We start from the raw sequence: 21,891 nt of genomic DNA, 5'->3' as shown, positions 1-21,891 counted from the left end.
AGAAAGTGGCATTCCCCACAGTGGAGCTCTGTCTCCTACACTGGGATTCTGACTAATGAGTTTAGGGGGCAAGCTGAGCTCTTCCAAACAGAAAGCAAGCAAGTGAAGTTTCTCCCTCACTTGTTTCTCTGTGGCCGATGCCATCTGCTAGTTTTAAAAATAATTTTTGAAAGCAAGTGTTTCGGTTCTTTTCAGCATGCAGCAAAGACAGATGCTATTTTTAGGCTTATTTCCTGTCAACCCCCTACCCCAAAAGAATGAGGATCTAGGTGTCAGCGGTTCTGGCTGATGTCCCCACTCCACTACTAAGTTGTATGTGACCATTTTGCAAATCTCATGTGCATTGAACAATGGGAACAGAAATGATAATTCTGCCTCCTTCTCTGCTCTTCATTAGAGGTGTTGAGAGAGTAAAGTAGTATTGGCCTGAGAAAGTCCTTCCACATTTCAAAAATAATTGATTAACCTTTACTCCTCCCCTGTGACCTGCCAGCTTCTCCACCTGCCTTCTCTCCCCACTGGACTGTACACCCTTTCAGGAGAGGACACACTCACACGTCCATGATGTGTCTAGCCAGAACCTTACCACAGGAGGGGTTGAAATCCTGAATCTGCAGCTTAACTACTGAGTGATCTTTGGCAGGTTTAACCTTATCTGAGCTTCACCATTCATGTCTTTAAAAGGGGGAGAATGGTAATACTGGTCATGTTGTTTAGAAAAATAACTGAGATCAAATATATGAAGCACTTAACTCAGTCACATAGTAAATGCTCACACAATGGTAGGTTTATTTCATGATTGCTGCCATTCTGATTATTAGACACTTAAAACACATTTGGCAAATGCTCGTGACATATATATGATGATGCATTATAAGAGGGCTTTTTAAAATGGTGGGTTAAACATTTGTTATATGGTCAATATCATGCTAGACATGTTCCATATGTCATCTTAGTACTTTATGGGGTAGGGTAAGTAACATCCACCTACAGGTGAAGAGGCAGCTGGAGGTTTGAGAAGTTAAGTGACTGCTCAATGTCACACAGCTAGGAAGGAGGGGAAGGAGACTTCCAGTCCTATATTGATTTCAAAAGTGGAAACTGCCCTGCACTTTACTTCACCCCCTGCCCCTGCTCCTGGTCTTACAGCCCCCCACAATAGCTTTGCAACTTTTGACAGCAAACCTTTTACATTGCAACCCAGCCATACTGACATATAAATATAACCTAAACATACATTTCATAAAATAACATTTATTCTATGCTGTAGGGCACTCTGATCATTTCCACTTCTTTCTTTCATTTTTAAGTCGATTGTGTAGTATAAAGGAGTGATTTGACCCAAGTGGAAGTCTCTAAGAAGAGGTGGAGTTATTCCTTCACGTAGCAAACACCCTTAGATGGAAGATGAGAAGGCAGGTCTCACGCAGGTGCTGCCCAAGGACCATAGCATGCATCTGTCTCGTCAGATCAAGCGATAATACTGGGGCTCCACTATTATCTCCATTTCCCAGATAAGGAGACCCAGGTATCTGATAACTTCTGCAGATACACCCAGCTCCCAGGGAGCAGAGCTGGGTTCCCAATAAAGTCTTTCTTGCACTACTCTCTGGGCATCTACTACATGCTGGTCATGGCACAGGAATGGGGCTTACACAGCTGAGTTGGACAGAGTGACTTGAAGTACTTCCCATCTCCCTTGAAAGATGTGTTGAAAAATTTCCCTGTATGTGGTATAGATTTCTTTCTGGCCCTAATTCTTTTACTTCTGGATATGTTCTCCTAAGGCTACTATTTTTCACACTTTAATCATTCTTATTTTCCCCATAGTCACTGTGTTATTTATTACTGCGCACCTGAAAACTCAGTGCCTTAAACATTTATTATCTCACAGCTTCTGTGGGCTGGGAGCTCAGGAATGGGTTCCTGGGGTGGTTCTGGCTTTGGGGCCTCAAATGAAAGTTGTATGTCTTCTTGGGAGAAGTGTCTTTTCAGGTCCTCTGCCCATTTTTAAATTGGACTGTTTGTTTTTGTTGTTGAGTTGTGTATGGCTTCTTCATGTATTTTGGATATTAGCTCCTTATAGGAGGTATTGTTTGCAAATATCTTCTCCCATTCAGTTGGTTGTCTTTTTGTTGTGTTGATAACATCTTTTGATATGCAGCTTTTTAGTTTAATTTATTTTTGCTTTTACTTTCTTTGCTTTTAAGTCAAATTCTTAGAATCCTCTCTGAGACCAAGGTCTGTTAAGTTTAGTACCTATACTTTCTTTAATATATTTTATTGTTTTAGGTCTTATAGTTAGGTCTTTATCATGCTAAGTGAAATAAGTAGACAGGAACAGACAAGAACCGTATGATTTCAGTAGGATATAAAAAAGGAAGCAACAAATGCAAAAACAAAACAAACAGACTCACAGATGCAGACAGTTTGGTGGTTACCAGAGGGGAAGGGAGTGGAGGAAGGATAAGGAGGGTAAAGGGGATCAAATACATGATGATGGAAGGAAACTAGACTATGGGTGACGAGCACATAATGCAATATACAGATAATGTATTATAGAATTCTACACTGCAACTTATGTAATGTTATTAACCAATGTCACTTCAGTAAATTTAATTAAAACATTGAAATCCATTTGCCAGCTGGTGTGTCAGTCATCTGAAGGTCTGGCTGGGGCTGGAGGATGTTTCCAAGGTGGGTCGCTCACGTGGCTGGGAGTTAGCACTGGCTGTTCGGCAGGAGGTCTTTGTTCTCTGCCACATGTACCATTCCACAGTGCTGCCTGAGTGTCCCCACAGCATGGTGCCACCTTCCTCCAGAGCAAGTGATTTAAGATGGAGCAAGATGGAATCTGTCATCTCTTTTATGACCCAGTCTTGAAAGTCATATAGTCATTTTTACTGTAAACTGTTGGTTACCAAGTCTGCCCTGCTCCTTGTGGGAAGGGCCTATGCAAGGATGTGAAAACCAGGAGGTGAAAAACCAAGGTGGGGGCATCATGAAGGTATCAGTAGGCCCACCTATAAACTGTAATAGGACCTACTTAATATTTTTCACTTTTTACTAAAATTAGCTTTATCCTAAATAATATCCATTAAGTCCCAAGACTCATGTGCTAATTATATTTTTCAGTACAAATTAATATAAACTTAGAGTTGTTAATTAAAAAGGAGATTACTGAACTACCTGTGCTCACCTGTATACTTCCAGTGGCCTAAAGGCTGCACATGGGGAAACAATGGACCTGGCAGCTAGAGGCCTGTCATAGAGTCCTGGTGGTCTTAGGTCATAAGTCCCAGCCATTCTCTGCTCTCCATTTGGAACCTGAGAAATGACAGATGTTGATGTTGTCATGTTGTCTTCCTCCAGGACCGCCTGTACTTCGTGATGGAATATGTGAACGGCGGTGACCTCATGTACCACATCCAGCAGGTTGGCCGGTTCAAGGAGCCTCATGCTGTGTAAGTGAGAACTTTGCTGTGCATTTCCCTTGGGATATGTGGGCAGGTTGTTAGTTCCTTTGGATTTGTAGCTGAATAGGGATTTTAAATATTTGGGGCTGCTTCTTCAAATGAGAAAGGTATGGCTAGGGGAGAAAAGCACTCTGCTCAATGTGGGATGCTTCTTTCTTCCTAACACCAGCTAAGAACTTGATGCCTGAAAACCGTAGCTGTTTCTTCATCTTAATTCTTCCTCCTGACTCCCAAGGAAAGATCTCTAGCTTCCTTAGAGAATGTCATTGTGAGTTTTGTTCATTCATTTGTCAATATTTAACGAGAGCTCACTATGTGCTTGGCCCAAACAGTTAATTGAAACTTGCTCAAGATCACAGAGCTAGTGTGAGGCAGATCCAGAATTCTGACCCAAATCTTAGCTCATGTTCTCTGTCCTGCACCATGGTCCCTTTACGTACCCCTACTCTGGGAGATGAGGACTGGCTGTTCTTTGTAGCTCCTGGTGTGGGGAGACTGGTCCAAGTCCATTCTGTTCCCTTCAGTCTATAAGGCAGCCCTCTCTCTCTTTTTTTTCATCAAATAATTTTTATTGTTTTTCTATTATAGTTGCACCAATTTTTCTCCCTTTGCCCTCCTCTGACCATCCCATCGCCCCCCTCACCCCGCTTCCACCATCAATTCCCAAACTAGTGCACATGTCCGTGGGTCATTTATGGATGTTCTTTGTCTAGTCCCTTCCCCTTCTTTCCACCATTATCCCCCTCCCCCACCCCCCATTCTGGTCACTTTCAGTCTGTTCCATGTTTCCATGCCTGTGGGTTTTTTTTGTCCATTAGATTCTTCTTCTAAGTGAGATCATATGGTATTTGTCTTTCACTGACTGGCTTATTTCACGTAGCATAATATTCTCCAGTTCCATCCATGCTGTTGCAAAAGGTAGGAGTTCCTTCATACTTTCTGCTGAGTGGTATTCCATTGTGTAAATGTTCCACAGTTTTTTGGTTCACTTATTTACTGATGGGCACTTAGGCTATTTTGAGCACTTGACTATTGCAAGTAGTACCACTATGAACAAAGGGGTGCGTAAGTTCTTTTGAATTGGTGATTTGGGATTCTTAGTGTATATTCCCAGCAGCAGAATATAATGTCATCATGTTTCTCCCCTGCTGTTGGTTAATAGGAGTATGGCAAGTCCTGGAGTGAGCCATGATAGCCTTACCTAGGGCATTTGCAAAGATCTTACGGTCCCTCAGCAAGTTCCCAGGACTGAGCTAGGGCCCCATCCTGTCGTTCCAGAGGCTTCTGTTCAGTGCAGCCTTGCCCGATCCTCCCACCTGCCAAGATTATGGTCGCTGTATTCTGGTAGGGTTTGCATTCTTGCACACGTACACAAAGGCACACATGTACATGCATGCATCCACACACATGCACACATGGGTACGCACACACAACATATATTATCAGGACACATAACATCGTGCCTAAAGCCCTGCCCAGCCCTTGTGGTATAACTGGGCTTTTTGGTTCTCTCCAAACCTTTTGCCTCCTGGGCCTTTAGTAAGAGATTTTCCATCCTGGCTGGGTCATTTATTAGCTGTATAACTTGGCCAAGTTATTTCATGTCACTAAGCCTCAGTTTTCTCATTTAAGGAGCAGAGATGTAATAATAGAAACCATATCATAGGATTGTTATTAAGATTAAATCAGATAATAACACAAAATGAAGCTAGGTAGTGGGCCAGTCTTCAGCAGATGGTAGCTGTCATTATTAAGATATTTTAACCTGGTATAATCTGAAACGATCATTCTCCATCTAGTCCATCATGTGCCATGGCCTCCTCCCCACTAAGTAATTGCTGAATGTCTGCCCACCCTGATTTGCTTTTAAGGCAGCCTCATAGCTCTCTAAACCCTGCTCATTCATCCACACTCCTCTAGTTTGTTTTATGAGATGAGGGGCTGACTATCCTTGGTGTGGCATTGATGCCCTACGCCCAGTTCAGTATTATATTGAATTCTGAGAGTTGCCAAGCATATGGTGTCCTTGCATTTCTCCATGACTTTTTTTAAATTTCAGATTTTACGCTGCAGAAATTGCCATCGGCCTGTTCTTCTTACAGAGCAAGGGTATCATTTACCGGTATGTGAGCACTGTTGTACTTTCCATCTTCTCATCTCCCTTTGCTCCTCCCTTCCCTGCCTCCTTCTTTAACTGTTTTTAAAATTAGACTCCGTGGTGGGGGAGGAATCCTCCAGTGCTAACTTGGGCATGTGTTCTACCAGGCAGCATCGCCCACTGCCCTGGCAGTTTGGCAGCTTTGTGTGGGGATAACGATCCCTGTGGACGCTGCCACCAGGGATGGTTTGGAGTCTCAAACCTGAGACCATTTGCTGTTAGAGGAGGAGGCTCACCAGTAGGGCCCAGCACTTCTTTCTCTTGCCCCTGGACCCCATATTTGGGAAACAAGCAAAGAATGTTGGCTGTCAGAATATGATAGATCATACTATTATGAAACAAATTGTGTTGTTTTATTGTGACCACTATTAGAAATGGATTTCCTAGTAGCTTGCCCTGAAAGACAGGATTAAGGTTGGGACTTGGCATTTGCCTGTTTCTGGAGGAACAAGTGTATGTCATAGCTGTGTGAGTCATACATTTAATGTTTCATACAAGGCAGACTGTTGAGCCCGAGGCTGCTATTTGTCAGTGAGTCTGGGGTGTGCAATTCTTCTTACACCACATGGATGCAAATAGCATAGACAGTGCTGGCCTGGGATGCTTTGTTAGACGAGAGATACAGGCAGGGTCACAGGGCCTCTGAAGGGCACTTGGCATGGGTCAGGGTCTGTTTAAGAGGCCATGATGAGCCACAGAAGTTCATTTCATTTTTCATTTGACAAACATTTATCTAAAGCCTAGTATGTGATAAGTGCTGTTCCAGGTGGTGAGGGTGCAGCTATGAGAAAAATAGGCAAAGCCACCTGCCTTTGTAGAACTTGTAGTGGTGGGAGACAGTTACATAAACTAAAATGTAACCTGTCAAGTAGTGATAAGAGCTATGGAGAAACATCAAGCAGTGGAGAGGGCTGATGTGTGCTGGGTGGTGCTAGGGTGCCCATCATTATGCAGACAACGTGGGATTAGGGACTGAAGAGTTAGGGTGGCCTTGGAGTCCTGGACCTTTTAAAGCAACTGAAGGATGCGGGACTACAAGGCATAATGGGATCAACTCTGGTGGTCTCAAGGCAGGTAAGGTGGTGAGTCTGCGGGTGCTGGTGGGATGGAGGGATGGAAGGTACGGGCCTTTCCAGAAGCCTGCAGAATCCTGGGGCCTTTTCCACTCCTCAAAGTGGTGATATTAAATCTGGTTGGGGAGGGACAGTGTTATACTGAAGACCGAGTCCCCACTCACCCTTTAGTCCTGATAATGGAAGGTAAAAGTCAGAAGGAGGAGTGGTTTTACCTGGCACGTGTCCTAGGGACTGGCCTAGGAAAGCTTGGAGCACTCGGGTTCTCTCAACTGGTTTTTCTCTTCCATTATTCTCCTAGATATAAAACAAAAAAATTGTGAAAAATATGCCATCCTATGAAAGATAAGGGGTCTCTAACTTACATCAGTTTGTGAAGTGCCCCTGGATGCAGGAAGCCTCTGCAGACACTCTGCCCTTCATTTAGCATTCTGAGGGCCTCTCTTCTCAGATCTGGTGTCTCACTGTGTCCTCGTGAGAAATTTGGCACAGTTGGATTTGTAGAAAAAGAAAAACACAAAGGTTTGTGGTCCCTTCTTGATCTTCCTGCCAGGTTGTAAGCTGTTGGAGGGTTAGGGATGCTTTATTTTCACCTCTGTTCCCCCACAACACCTAGCACAGTGTTTTGCACAAATGAGTGGCTTTTGGTTGACCTAAAATACGTAACATTTATTAAGTCTCTAAATTCTTATGTTTACAACAGTGACCTAAAACTTGACAATGTGATGCTGGATTCTGAGGGCCACATCAAGATTGCTGATTTTGGCATGTGTAAGGAGAATATCTGGGACGGGGTGACCACCAAGACGTTCTGTGGCACTCCAGACTACATCGCCCCTGAGGTGAGAGCTGACGGGACCCCAACACTCGTGTCCATTGCACCGATGTCCCTTGCTTCCTAGGTGGCCACAACAGAGCAAACCTCAGGCTGTCCTTCTCCTGTTCTCCAGATCATTCCTTTGAGATCATGCATGTAGATTAACTCAGCACACATTCAGAAGCGCAGGTCCACAATACATCAAGGTTTGGGAGAAGTTTAAGTAAAATCAAAAGAGCCATCCATCACATATCAGTAAAATTTTTCATCAAGCTGCTGTGGCTTATGGGCAGATGATGCCTCCTATCTGTGGCATTGCAGTGTTTGTTAAGAGGAGGGAAAAGAGAGACAGTGGTCCCCTGGGCTGACATATGACACAGGATGTGTCCTAATAAGTGTGCAGTAGTTGTACTGAACCCTGGTAGATTAGGAATTTTTCTTCCTGTGATGAAGACACAAACGAAAGGATAAAGATTTAATTTGGGTACCCACCTCCCTTCCCAAAGGAAATAGTTGGTTGCAGAATGAGTTTCCCCAACACATCATGGTCCAGAAATTTGTGCCAGAAGATAGTTTTCCTTTTTCTCTGAATTGGTCCCCAGAAAGGTTACTTTCTGTGCAATCTGTTACTAGGCTTTTTAAAGGAATGGAACTGAGAGTATGGCACAGACTCTTGGAAGTGGACATTCTGGAATTCCTCTTTTCTTGACTGTTTTTCGCTTGATATGTAACAATGGTGATAGGGAGCCCCATGTAACTAAATAACTCAGCACAAAATTTAAAAGCTGCATTCTCTTTTACCAAAGCAGGTCCTCTTCCAGGTACCTAGTTTACAACACACGCATACACACACACTCAGGTGGAAGGATATGTATTCAAAATCCTTTCTTTACCAAAACACTATTCTTGACAGACAACCTCAGTGATTATCAATAAAGGAATGGTTAGCTCCAATATGTGACATTCCTATTAAGAAATACTATGGAGCCTTTATGAAGCTCAGAGTACATTTGTGTATACTAACTTGAACAATAGCTATCAGTCAGGGAATAGGCAGTAGACTGAACTATCTATAGTATGGAATACTACTGGGAATTGATTCAAAAGAGTGAGTTAGAGTTATATGTAGATATGGAAAGATCTTCAAGACATATTGTTAAGAGAAAAAAAATGAAGGTTCAGACTGATGAATGCAACATGATACCATTTGTAGAAAATTGAACAATACACAGAACACTGCTATACATTTCCTGTGAGTATGTGCATGAGCGTGTAAGAACATGGAAAGCCTGAAAGATTACAGGTTTTATAACATTGGCTGCCTTTGCGGTCAAGGGCATGGTGAAGGGAAATGTAGCTCAATCTGCATACAGTTTAAAATTTTCACACTGTAAATGTATTCTTGCATTATAATACTTGAGTCATTAAAAAAATCAACCCTTAAAAGAATTAATCCTTTGTAGGACCCCATGGAGTTTCTACTATGTGGTCTATACTGGTTTATTGTCAGACACTTTTCCTGAACTGCCTTGAGTTCAGTAATCTCAGGCTCTCTACTCTTGCTGCACTTAACAGCCACCTGAGGAGCTTTTAAAATGTAGGTGTCAACCTGAATCAACAGAGTTGGACTCTTTGCAGGGTGGGGCCCAGTGTCTGTGGTTTTCAGCAGTTGCTTGGTGGTTGTGATGCCAGCATGACCAAGGGGCCCCCTCCAGCCCAGTGACGGAGCAAGAGGCAGCACCTCCCCCCCCGCCCTTTGCCATCAGCTAATCTCTGGCACCTTCTTTCACATCCTCAGGCTCTCTTCTCCTGTGTAACAGGATTAACTGGTTAGGTTCTCATGAAGATGAATACGACATGAAGTGAAGACACCATCAATGAGAAGAGTCCTCACAGAAAGCCTTCCCTCTGGTGGTTCATTCCCCTTGGAGGGCATTTCCGATCTTAGTGGGGGCTGAGGTGGGACATGGCGTTTGATAAATGGACCAAGTTTGTGCAGACACATTTACTCAATAAAACATGCTATCACTGAATTAGAGAACTTTCGAGTAACAGCAAACATTTTGAGGGTATAATATGTGAGAGGCACATATTTTTCCTCCATCCTCACAAATCCTATGACATGATAGATATTATGAACTTTGTTTGGTAGATGAAGAAACTGAGACTTTAAGAAGTTATATTTCTCTTTCCAAGATCGCACAGCTGGGAAGTAGCAGTCAGGATCCCAGGCTGGGGCTGTTTTACCTCAGACCTTGGCCTTTTACCTTTGCTCTATCACCTCTGAACCCCTTTGATAGATAGGTTTACACCCTACATACTGAAATATGGATGGTCACAGCCCTTCTTTGACGCGCCCTAGCAATTTGGTAGTAAGTATCAAAAACCTGAAAATTGTAAAATTGTGTATGTCAATTGATCCCCCAAATCTACTTCTAGGAATTTATTTATTTATATAGCAAAAAAAATGTAGCACTTTATTTGTACACTTAAAAAGTTGTACATGGGGAATCAAGATGGCGGAGGAGTGAGTGGAAGTCACACTGACCTCCTTCCAGGATCAACCTGGAATTACAACTAAATTGTGAAGAAATCACCCAGAACAAACAGCTGAACAAGCAAGAGAGGAGCCTTGTAACCTCAGAGACAGAAGAATCGGCGTTAGCATGATCTAACTGGTAAGGAGTGTGGTACAGACCTGTGACGGTGGGCGGGGTGCCCACGGGTGGCAGCACCAAAAGGATATTGAAACGGCCTGTTGGATCTCCCTGAGAAGAGTGGGGTCTAAAACAAAAATGGGGATCTCCAGCCCATAGCACCAGAGCCCAAAAAGTACACAGCTGCAAAAAGCGGCAGTGTTGCTCTCTGCCAGAGACAGGTGGCTAGAGACCCAAAGAACTGTTTAAAGGGCCAATACAAAACTTTTATTTGCAGTCACTTACCCTGGTCTCCGGCAAAGGCAGGGGCAGAGTGGGCTAGAGATGTCTGAGGAGAGACTGAGGAAGGAGGCTTTGAGGAGAGAACTAAGAGAGTAGCCATTGTGATCTCGGTGCTGAGTCATCCCCCCTGCGGCAGCAGCCATCTTGCTCAGGCAGAGCCCATGACCCCTGAGTGGCACCTGCATCAAAGGACCCAATAGCCCCGCCCCCAGGTGGGATTCCACCCCACCATGTGCTGTCTAAGCTGCCTGCTGAGTGCAGAGTGGCAGCCACAGACAATAAATCCCTAGCAAAAGGGGGCACAGAGAAGTCTGGCGACACTTCAGGAGAGACAGCTTGGAGGCTTTAGGGAGAGAACGGAGAGAGTAGCTGGCAGGATCCCAGTGTGGACTCCTCCCCCATATGGCAGCTGCATGAAAGGTCCCAATAACCCCGCCCCCAGAAGGGACTCTGCCCCACCCTGAGCTGTCTAAGGTGGCCTGCTGAGTGCAGAGAGAATAGATTAACAGCTGAAGGAGACAGCCACAAACAGTAGATTACTGGAAGTCTTGAACAGACTGCCTAAGGTCGGACAGGGTCAACATCTGACATCATCAGAGGCAGATCCAGAAAGTAAAAACAGTGGTCTCCAACCATAGAAGTTCACACCACCAAGTCAGGAAATCAAGACAGATCAATTTAAGAAGCAGAAGCAAAAGAGAAGAGTCTCACAAATAATGGGAAGACAGAGAAATACACTGCACTCAAAGGGAAAGGAGGAATCCCCACAAAGACAACTAAATGAAATAGAGGCAAATAAACTATCAGATATTGAGTTCCAAACAATGGTTCTAAGGAAGCTCAATGAGCTCAGTGAGCTCAGAGAGAATTACCAAAAACTACAGGGAAACTATGAGGAACTTACTGCAAACTATATCGGCATGAAAAAGGACACAGAAACTATCAATAGGAGACAAGAGGAAATGAAGAATACAATTTCTGAATTGAAGGACATAGTAGAAGGAATCCAAAGCAGGCTAGATGGAGCCAAGGACCGAATCAGTGAGCTGGAAGACAAGGTAGCAAAGAGCTCCCAGAAAGAGCAAGAAAATGAAAAAAGACTCAAAAAGAATGAAGAGGTATTGAGGGAGATGCAGGACAACCTGAAACGTAATAATATGTGTATAATAGGGATACCAGAAGGAGAAGAGGAGGAAGAAGGGATAGAGAACCTGTTTGAAAAAGTAATGATGGAAAACTTCCCCAATTGGAGGAGAGAAAAAGTCACACAAGTCCAGCACAGAGAGTCCCATTCAAGAGGAATCCAGTGAGGCCCACTCCAAGACACATCATCATTAACATGGCAAACATCAAAGACTAAGAGAGAATCCTAAAGGCAGCAAGGGAGAAACATACAAGGGAGCCCCAATAGGACTAGCAGCTGAATTCTCAACAGAAACACTGCAAGCCAGAAGGGAGTGGCAAGAAATATTCCAAGTCATGAAAAGCAAAGGCCTGTAACAAAGACTGCTCTACCCAGCAAGGCTCTCAATTAAAATGGAAGGCGAAATATGGGGTTTCCCAGACAAAAGAAGGCTGAAAGAATACACCTTCACCAAACCAGCACTGCAATATATGCTAAAAGGACTGCTTTAAGATGAAGAAAAAGTTTCTATGAATACCCAGTTCCTTTCAGAGTTGCCAATACTTGATATTACCAATATTTTTAATACCCATTAATCTGATTGTAGCAATGATGTTACTTTAATTGTTCCTTTTTTATTTGTTGAAACTAAACCTGTTTTGTATCTTTCTTTCCTATTTCTATTATTTTTTAAAAAAAGCTTTAAATGACTTTTTGGTATTCTTATCCGTTTATTGATTAAAGGTTTGTAGAACTTATTTCAAAAAAAAAACCCTATTAACTATGTTTTAGATGTGTTGCAAATACTTTTTGATTCTATTCCTGGTCCTTTAACTTCTTTTATATGTATATTACTATATAGTTAAGTGTTTAATTTAGTCATATTGTTAATATTTTTTTATAGCTTCTGGGTTTGAATATTTTACTTCAGGTCATGAAAAATATTAGTTTGTATTTTCTCCTAAAACTCCTTAGATTCTACATATTGATTTTTAACTCACCTGAATATTTCTTGTATAATGTGTGAAATAGGGCTCTGTATTTGTTTTATTTCAAGAAATAATGGTCCATGCACCTTATTTGTTGAATAAGCCTTATTTTACCCATTGACTTGAAATATCAACTTAATCCTATATTGTTAGACAGATATATATATTTGTCTCTAGAATGTTCATTGTATTTCATTGAACTACTTGATTATTTCTGTGCTGGTGTCATGTTGGTTTAATTGCTGAGACTTTATAAGGGTTTTAAATTTTTTTTAATATAATTAACTTTGACATTTAAAAAAAATAAATAAAATCAGTCTGCCTTTAAGAAAGAAAGAGAGAGCGATAGAACTGCTATCTTTTGTGACAACATGGATGAAACTGGAGAATATTAAACTAAGTGAAATAAACCAGTTGATAAAAGACAAATATCATATGATCTCACCTATAAGTGGACTGTATTCAACAAAATAAACTAATGAACAAAATAAACCACAGGCATGGAAACATGGAGCAGACTGAAAGTGACTAGTGGGGATGGGGAAAGAGGACAATGGTGGAAAGAAGGGGAAAGGACTAGACAAAGAACATGTATGAATGACCCATGGACATGGACAACAGAGTGGGAATTGACTGCGGGAGCGGGGGTGGGGGTGGGATGGGTTGAGCAGGGTAAAGGGGGAAAAATGGAGACAACTGTAATAGAATAAACATGATTTATAAATTAAAAAAGTAAAAAAAAAGTTGTACATAGAAATTTAAAATACAGTTCTGCAAAACTGGAAGGACTCTCAGGGGAAAGAGAATGTGTTGCCTTCCACATTGTCTTCCAACTTAGGAGTTGTTCTTAAGGAAAAAATTAGACAAATGTTGAAACATCTATACAAGTATATCTATTGTAACATCAGAAGAAACCTAATCAATTAGGAATTGATAAAATAGATTTTGTGTAGCCATTCAGTGGAATGCTATATTAAGGTAAACCTGATTATGTTGATATACAAATATTAGCATGGAAATTTTAAGTGAATAAAGTACTTTATTAATATTCCACAAATTAAAATATTTATGTTTCGCTCTGGCTGGTGTGGCTCTGTGGATTGAGCGCCAGCCTGAGAACCAAAAGGTCACCAGGTCGATTCCCAGTGTAAGGCCTGTGTCTGGGTTGCAGGCCAGGTCCCCAGCAGGAGGCACAAAATGCAACCACACATTGATGTTTTTCTCCCTCTCTTTCTCCCTCCCTTCCCCTCTCTAAAAATAAATAAATAAAATCTTAAAAAAATAAGGTGTCTTATGTTTATATAAAACACATATATATACACACAGAGTTTAATCTGCATTAATAGAAAAGAATCCAGAAGGAAATAGTTTAAAAATCAATCATAATTTTTATTTCAATTAAGGATTATGGATGATTTTAATTGTATTCTCACCTATATTTTAAATAGTAAAATATTAATAAATGCTATTATATTTTTAACTTAAATTTTTTTAATTTGAGTAAATAAAAACATAAAATTTACCATCTTAACCATCTCTAAATATACCATTCAGTAGTGATAAGTATATTCACATTGTTTTATAAATGTTACTACTTTTATAATAACAAAGACAGTTTTTCTTCTTAAAAGGTCACACTCACTGTGTTAAAATTAAAAATAACGTACCATACTATGACTCCAAAAGGCCATGTTACATGCACAGATGTTTTCCCCACCTGCAGGCACCTCTGTAAGGGATATCCAAATTTCAAAGGTGAAGAAACAGTTTGGGTGGGCACCGGGCTCCCTGTCCACTGTTTTTGACATGCAGTGACCTGCATCTGGGACTATGACAGTCAATTTAATCTTTCACAATAGGCACGTGACAGGCAGAGGAAGACCTCTCCCTCCACCCCTGCCCCCAACGATGGTTCACTCTCACTGTGGAGGGGGCGTTCACTCTCCAGCTCTGATGGGAACCTGCACGCTTCCCTGATGGACTGCCTTCTGTCTTCCAGATAATCGCTTATCAGCCCTACGGGAAGTCAGTCGACTGGTGGGCATTTGGAGTCCTGCTGTATGAAATGCTGGCTGGTCAGGTAGTTGAATTTTAAGTGATTTGTAGGAAAAGTCCTCCCTCAACCCCATCTGTCTGGTTTCTTTAGGGGAATGTTGTCAGCTTGATGCCCACTCATAGATCTGAACTGCCGCGACCCGTGTGGAGTGGTGGTCCCTGAGTGGGAGTGACAGGAGATTGAAAAAGGACAACACAAGACAGTTTAGACAAAAGTGGGGGGCAGGTGGGGCATTGTCCTCTGATGGAGAGACAATGACAATGACCACAGCCTCTGCATTTATTTTATAGGGGTTGGTTAGATAAAGCTCAGGGGAGTTTTGCAGACTTAGGGAAATGCTGTGGGCACAGATTGTTCTGTTCCCAGACTATCTACATGATAAAACTTTCTTCTGGAAAGGATGCAGTTGTCTTCAGCTGAAGCTTGCGGTTACCTACTCCCTTCTCAATCCCTGCGGACTTGGGCTGCCGTCAGCTGCCAGCTTGCTCTGCCTTGCAGATGCAAGCAGTCAAGCATGGCCTTGCCAAGTGCATAACCTGGCTTTTGACGTCAGCCTTCACTGTGCCCCACACTGAACCTCTCTGACTTCCACAGCCTTGCAGTGACCCTAGCCTGCTGGCCGTTTTTCCTCATCTTCTTGCTGGCAGCCCTGGAGTGCAGCCTCCCTGGGGCCCCAGGGAGGAGGGCCTGCTGGTCTGGGATGGTTGCGGAGGTTCAGGAAGGAATCCTCTTCCTCACTCCCTGTCTTCTGTCTCACAGGCACCCTTTGAAGGGGAGGATGAGGATGAACTCTTCCAGTCCATCATGGAACACAACGTGGCTTATCCAAAGTCTATGTCCAAGGAAGCTGTGGCCATCTGCAAAGGGGTGAGTGAGCTCCTGAAAGCTTTGGGCTAGGACCACCACATCCAGGGTGCAGGTAGTGCCCTGCACTAGGCTGCCCCACCTGGGAGGAGGAACGGAGACCAAGCTCCACCTCCTACCCTACTCAGAGACCTGCTACATCCCAGAGGAAATGGCCTTTTTTCCTCATTTGCACAAAAGTGCCGTAAGGGCCGCCTGTCACCACATGTTGCTGCTGGCTGGGCTCCAGTCTCTGGCCCGGCTCCAGTCTCTGGCCCAGCCCCAGAATGCTGACTGGGACGGATGAGGGAGGAAGCACAGAGATCCAGCAGAAGAGCTGGATCACATGGGAAGGTGAGAGAGGTCTGCGGCATGAATCCACAGCCGTGCCCAGGTCTGCTGCGTGTGTGTGGTTAATTCTAAGAGCAGGTAGCTTTTGTTTGAAGGAAATATACTTTGAAGGATTGCCTAGATAAGATGACCCAAATTCAGTCACCCTAACTCACCACCCATTCCCTATTCAACACCCAAACAGCACAAAGCACTCACATTTGTACACATGCGGCTTCCGTAAATCTCACTTGTGAAGAAGGCAGAAAAACACCTGTTTTTGGTGCATCTGCTTATGCATTTGGTGTGAGGCAGGCTTGTGCCCACAGTGACCTGGGTGAGTCCCTGGACATGAGTGGGCTTCACTTTCAGTGCCACTGGGCTGACCTGACGTGCCTTTGTATTTTGCAAAGGTCCCCATGTGGCTTGAAAACCATATGCCTTTAAACATGTTATCCAAATGTGGCAACTTTTCAGCTGTGACAAATGTAAAAGCAACACTATGAGACCTTGGAGAATAGGGCCCAGAAATGCCTCCGTTTTCAAGTATTTGCTGTCTCCGCAGTCAGTGGTTCAGGCATGTTCTTATGGTTAGAGCATGTCTGTGCCTTTTAGTGGGTTCCCACCTGTGTGTCTGAACACAGAAGGCCTGCCAGTTCTAGATCCTGGGGTGTTTACCGATTCCCCATTGCCCGCCCCAGCCCTGCTCTTCCTGGGCCGTCAGGTGTCCTGTGAGCTGCCCCAGGCAACAGAATGCTGGAGCAGTTGGGCGGTTCGGTCTGGCCTCTCAGCCTAGATGCACCTCTGTCACACCTGCGAAATTCCCATTCTTAGTAAATCACCTAAGCTTGGTGTTTAAGCTGCCTAGGTTAATATACAAATATCCCTGGGGAAACCACATGTGAATTTGTCTCAATCTCTGCATCTTAAAGTGAATTGGTTAAAAATATTTTTTGTGAAGGTATAAGACAGGGGCAGAGAATTGAGACCTGCAGGTTCATTAGGAACTTAAACAAGGCTTATAGAAAACAGAGGGCGCAGAGTGAGGCCAGTGCAGACCCCTGTAGATTTTACGGTGGGGAGAGAGAGGGAGGAGGACATGCATTGAGGTTTCAGTTTGTTTAGTGATTGCCAACATTTAAAAATCAGGGATTTCCTGTAAACATTTGGCTTTCCAGTTTCTCTTAAAAAATGCGATGTTGCTATGGTGATCCTGGCATTCCTGCAAAACATCAGTCAGCTGGATTGGGAGCCAGTGCCCCCTTTAGATAGAGCATGCTCTCTCCAATTTGCAAAAATCCCCATGTGACCCAATTCCATTTGGTTTCAAATCCTGATCCTGGCATTATTAGCCCTTTGACACAGGGAAATGGTTTGACCTCATCTGTAGATCGAGGATAATGATGGGACTGCACATAGGGTTCTCGGGATTAAAGGAGTCAGTGTATGTGAATGCCTTAGAATAGAGCCTCCTGCTCTTCCTCCAAACCCTTGAGCTTTATCGTTACTGTTACTAATTCTGGCACTACTGTGTTACATGGCAGGCTCCTCTTGGCACCTGAGTTTGCACCCCCCAAAACAGAAATTTTTAAAGTGGGGGATTTTGGCAATCGAGAGCCCCTTTGCAAATCTCCACTTTCAGCTTCCTAGGTGCATGGTCTTGATCAAGTTAACTTTGCATCTCTGGAATTTTATTTTTTAGTATTCATTGAACAGAGTTTTTGAGAGTGTTAAATAACATAACATAAAAGAAAGCTTCTTGAGTGGTTTTGGTGCATAGTACGTGCTCAATACACACTCAAGACCTTCCCCATCACAACTGTGCCTGGACTGGACAGCTGGGATTTCTACGTGGGTCATGGAGGAGAGAGGATTTTCCAGGTCAGCTGCATTCAGCTTCAGCTCCAATTAGCAGTTTCCCTGGTAGAGCAGATTTCTATTAACTTAGGACCCATAACCTTCAGGGGTTAACTGGGGTGACTTTCCAACTACTGGATTTGGGGACCTTTCTGAGTTCGGTGGGCTGAGTCCAGTATGAGTTCTTTCTTCAACGTTGGGCCTCCAAAGGAGTGATGCTCAAGTGAGCAGCCAAATGCTTCCTCCTGAATGACAGGCCCCAGGGGATTTATCTGGGAGGCTATCAGAGCTGGGAAACACTGATTAAATCCAGGAGTCTACGTAGCTTGAGGCACATGGCAGGAGTGCAGGAACTGGGCAGAGCCTCTTGTTAGTGCCAGGTATTTCTGCAAGTGACTTTTCTGTGCTTGGCATTCTACTTAGATGAAAATTAAGCAAGGCTTTTGAATACAGTCTCAATTCAAGTGAAAATGCTCCTTCTGTATCCATTCTATTAAAGACTCTACTTTCTATTAAAGAAAAAAAAATCAGTGTATCTTTGCTCAGATCGCCACTCCCACTTTGAACTTTGAGAAGACAGAAGCCCAAACTGACTGCACATCAACATGAAAACAAGCAGGGACTGAGTAGGACAGGGCTGGAGCGCTTTGGGTAAGGCAGGTCTGTGCAAGGCACAGCTCTGTGACTTAGCTGTGTGACTTGGACAGATGACTACTTTACTGGACTTTTTTTTTTTTTTTTTTTTTTTTGCCTAGAAGATGAAGAAAATAGTTGGTAAGATCTCTAAGCGTTGTTGTGAAGGTGAAAGGTATAATGGGTGATGGCTGGGAAGTCTTTGGCACAGAGCCTTCTCAGTGCATGGGACCATTGATGATATTATTAGTAATAGTACTAGTAGCCATGATTTCAAAGCCCTTTCTGTCCTCCATCCTAATCCTACCAATATCAAGACTTGGCTAAATTTGCTCACCCTCCAGAAACCCTTCCTGACCAAGCCAAGCCATGAATACCTCAGGGGAAACCACACACGAAGAATTCTTCCATTTCTCTTAAAAGCCCACGTTTTGGAGTTAGGCAGTGGTAGGATCCAATCTCTGCTGTTTACTATCTCTGACTCCTTGCTAGTTGCTCAACCTCTGTGAGTGTCAACTGCCTTATCATTTGATGGGAAAAGTGATATACACAACTCACAGGATTATTGTCAGAGTCAGTGCATGTAAATAAAGAGTTAGCTTAAAACATTAAGTGCCCAGTTATTTTTTCCCCTGGAAGATAAAGCACATATGGAAAATATGTGTGTATGGGGGTTGGGGAGAGGCGGTTTCTGATGATAAATTTTCTTTTAAGCAGGAATCAGCTAAGCTGAATATCCAACAGAGCAGGTGTGGCTTGCTGGGTTCCTCCCTTCTCCACAATCAGCAAATCCTGGCCAATTCTAAGGGCTCTGACATCATGGCCTGCTTGGTGTCTGCTCAGTTCTGGGAAGCTTCTTGGACTTATATGTTCCAATCATTTTTGTTTTGTCTTTTGATGCCCTTTCATTGCTACTTTTTTTAAATCACCACTCTTCCATTTTCACGCTGTGCATTTGCTGAAGTCGTGATATGGAGATATTTTCAAACTGCTTTGGATTCATTTGCAATAGGAGGTCTGTCTGGTTTCATCTTGGAGTGTCTATTCATTTTGTTGGTTAGTATTGGCTCAGAGACCCAAAGATGGAGGGTTTTGATAATTAAGTCATTTAAATGGAACACCAAAAAATCCTCAACAGAATCTAGTATAATATGTGATACAAGGGGAATGAGCTAGATTAGGTTTTGACTATTGAATGAATTTTCAGAAAGTAATTACTTGACACTTGGGTCTTTTTGACTAATAGTTGTTTTTTTTTCTGTTTTGTCATTTTCACAAGGGCTTTACTGAGGAATGCAAATGTTATCTGAACGAATGTGGCCTTTGCCTTGGTTCAACTCCAAGTTTCTTGTGGTAGGGGGAGAATTTGAAGATTTTGAAACTGTTCTCATGAAACATATTCTTAAACCAAAACTCATCAAGTGACACTTCTAACTTGAAGTTCAGAGCTTGATTAACGAGAGGGATCCTGCTCTGGGATGAGTAGCTGCAGGCTCTATGGTCAGGTCCTCCTATTAAAAAGCCCTGGCCAGGAAATTATTACAGGGATGAGAAGCAAAAAATAAAAATTAGTTGGAGTGCTTTTTGTTCACAGTCTTTTTTTCAGTTGTAGCTTACATTCAATATATTCTGTATTAGTTTTAGTTGGGATTCTTTTTTTTTAATTTATTTAAATTTATTTTTTCAAATACATGTGTCTCTACCTACCCCCCACCACTTTCCCTTGCCCCCTTCCTTCTTCCCTCCCTCAGCTCTTCCCCTTTGGTTTTGTCCATAAGTCCTTGCTATATGTTCCTTGACTTTCCCCTTCCCTTCCTTTTCCCTGTCCCCCCTCCCTCCTTCCGTCTTGTCTCTGTTGGTTTCTTTTCCTTTCAGTGTTGCTGGTCTTATTTTCCTTGCATCTTTGTATTGTTGGTTAGGTTCCACTTATAGGTGAGATCATATGGTATTTGTCTTTCGCCCCCTGGCTTATTTCGCTTAGCATAATGCTCTCCAGTTCCATCCATGCTGTTGCGAAGTTTAGTAGTTCTTTTTTTCTTTCTGGTGCATAGTATTCCATTGTGTATATGTACCATAATTTTTTGATCCAATCATCTACTGATGGGCATTTAGGTTGCTTCCAACACTTGGCTATTATAAATTGTGCTGCTATGAACATTGGGGTGCATAGGTTCTTTTGTATTGGCGTTTTGGTGTTCTTAGGGTATAGTCCCAGCAGGGGAATCGCTGGATCAAAAGGCAGTTCCATTTCCAGCTTTTTGAGGAAATTCCACACTGCTTTTCACAGTGGCTGCACCAGTCTGCATTCCCACCAACAGTGTACCAGGGTTCCCTTTATAGTTGGGATTCTTTAATGTGCTTTCTTCCCTAATTCGTTAGAGGAATCACTTCAGTCTCTCAGGTGTACTCTTCTGAAGTTCATTAAATTAAATATTTCTCTCTCTCTCAAAGCTGATGACCAAACACCCAGGCAAACGTCTGGGCTGTGGACCCGAAGGTGAACGTGACATCAAAGAGCATGCATTCTTCCGGTACATTGATTGGGAGAAACTTGAACGCAAAGAGATCCAGCCCCCGTATAAGCCGAAATCTGTAAGTAGGCCGTGCCCTCTGACTGTTGGGCACACATACCCTACATGATCTTTCCCTGTCCGAGTGAGTGTGCCCACAGCTCTCAGAGGGGCAGCGTGGACGTGTCCACTTGCATTGCTCAAAATACTGTACAAAGTCACTGGTAAAAATGGAGATTTCCATTCATTCAGCCTAGCCTCTACTCATGTGGGAAAGATAATGAATATTGAGTTTGTCTTATCAATTCTGTTACCGTAACTGTCTCTTACTGGTGGCTTTTTGGGAGTGGTTCTTTGGTGAGCAGCACTCAGATCCACATTCACAGTATGGTAAAGAATTTAATTTAGCCTTCATTCTTTCCTTGGTTCAATGCCATTTCCTTGGTTCAATGTCATTTTCTCTTCATACTAATATTGAGAAGTTCTTGTTGTTTATCTCAACAGTATTTAAATTTAATTCTGAAACACATGCTATGTTTTAGTCAGTAAATAGGTAGCTCCCTACTAAAGGGAAAGAAAATGAAGCAGAAGCCGACCTGCTCACAGACCTGCTGGAGGCTCTACGTGTAGCTATGATGCTGAGGTAACTTTTATAACATAAGAAGGAAAATCTCATATTCCTACCACTGCCCGCACACGCATATGTCCTGTCCCCAAAAACTCAGAAGAGAATACTTGTCAGCATCTGAATTTGTCAGACCGCTGAATCTGCTGGGAGGATATTTCTTTGTTAGATAAGTAGAACGGAGACCTGGTGACTTTATTATGGGTTGTAAAACTGCCAAAAGTAAACATAAATATTGTCATAAAAACCTGAAGTTTTAAGAGTCTCAGATGTGAAGAAAATGGCCATGATAATGGTATCAGTTTTTGTTATCAGTTATTACTATTATTCATTTCTTGGCCACTCACTATAGACCACACATTGTATTAAGCCTTCACATGTAGCATCTAATTAAGTCCTCACCACATACGCCTTATAATGGAAGAGGAAATGGAAATTCAGAGAACTTGAGTGTCCTGTCCC

At 42.8% G+C, this 21,891-nt stretch overlaps 1 protein-coding gene across 3 annotated transcripts in view; it reads left to right on the top strand.

Moving 5' to 3' along the window:
* The window catches only part of PRKCB (protein kinase C beta), a 313,522-nt gene that overhangs the window by 268,551 nt on the left and 23,080 nt on the right, over window positions 1-21,891 (top strand). For all 3 annotated transcript variants that reach the window (XM_054580891.1, XM_054580890.1, XM_054580892.1), the window contains 6 exons: window positions 3,373-3,464; window positions 5,536-5,598; window positions 7,411-7,549; window positions 14,575-14,655; window positions 15,391-15,498; window positions 20,746-20,886. In XM_054580891.1, coding sequence (XP_054436866.1) covers window positions 3,373-3,464; window positions 5,536-5,598; window positions 7,411-7,549; window positions 14,575-14,655; window positions 15,391-15,498; window positions 20,746-20,886 — 624 coding nt within the window. The remainder of the gene's footprint in view (window positions 1-3,372; window positions 3,465-5,535; window positions 5,599-7,410; window positions 7,550-14,574; window positions 14,656-15,390; window positions 15,499-20,745; window positions 20,887-21,891) is intronic.

The sequence above is a fragment of the Pteronotus mesoamericanus genome, unplaced genomic scaffold, assembly GCF_021234165.1.
Source record: "Pteronotus mesoamericanus isolate MK-2021 breed Mesoamerican mustached bat unplaced genomic scaffold, CSHL_Meso_final contig_64, whole genome shotgun sequence".
In the NCBI taxonomy this organism is placed as follows: Eukaryota; Metazoa; Chordata; class Mammalia; order Chiroptera; family Mormoopidae; genus Pteronotus; species Pteronotus mesoamericanus.
This window is presented reverse-complemented; position numbering and strand designations above follow the sequence as displayed.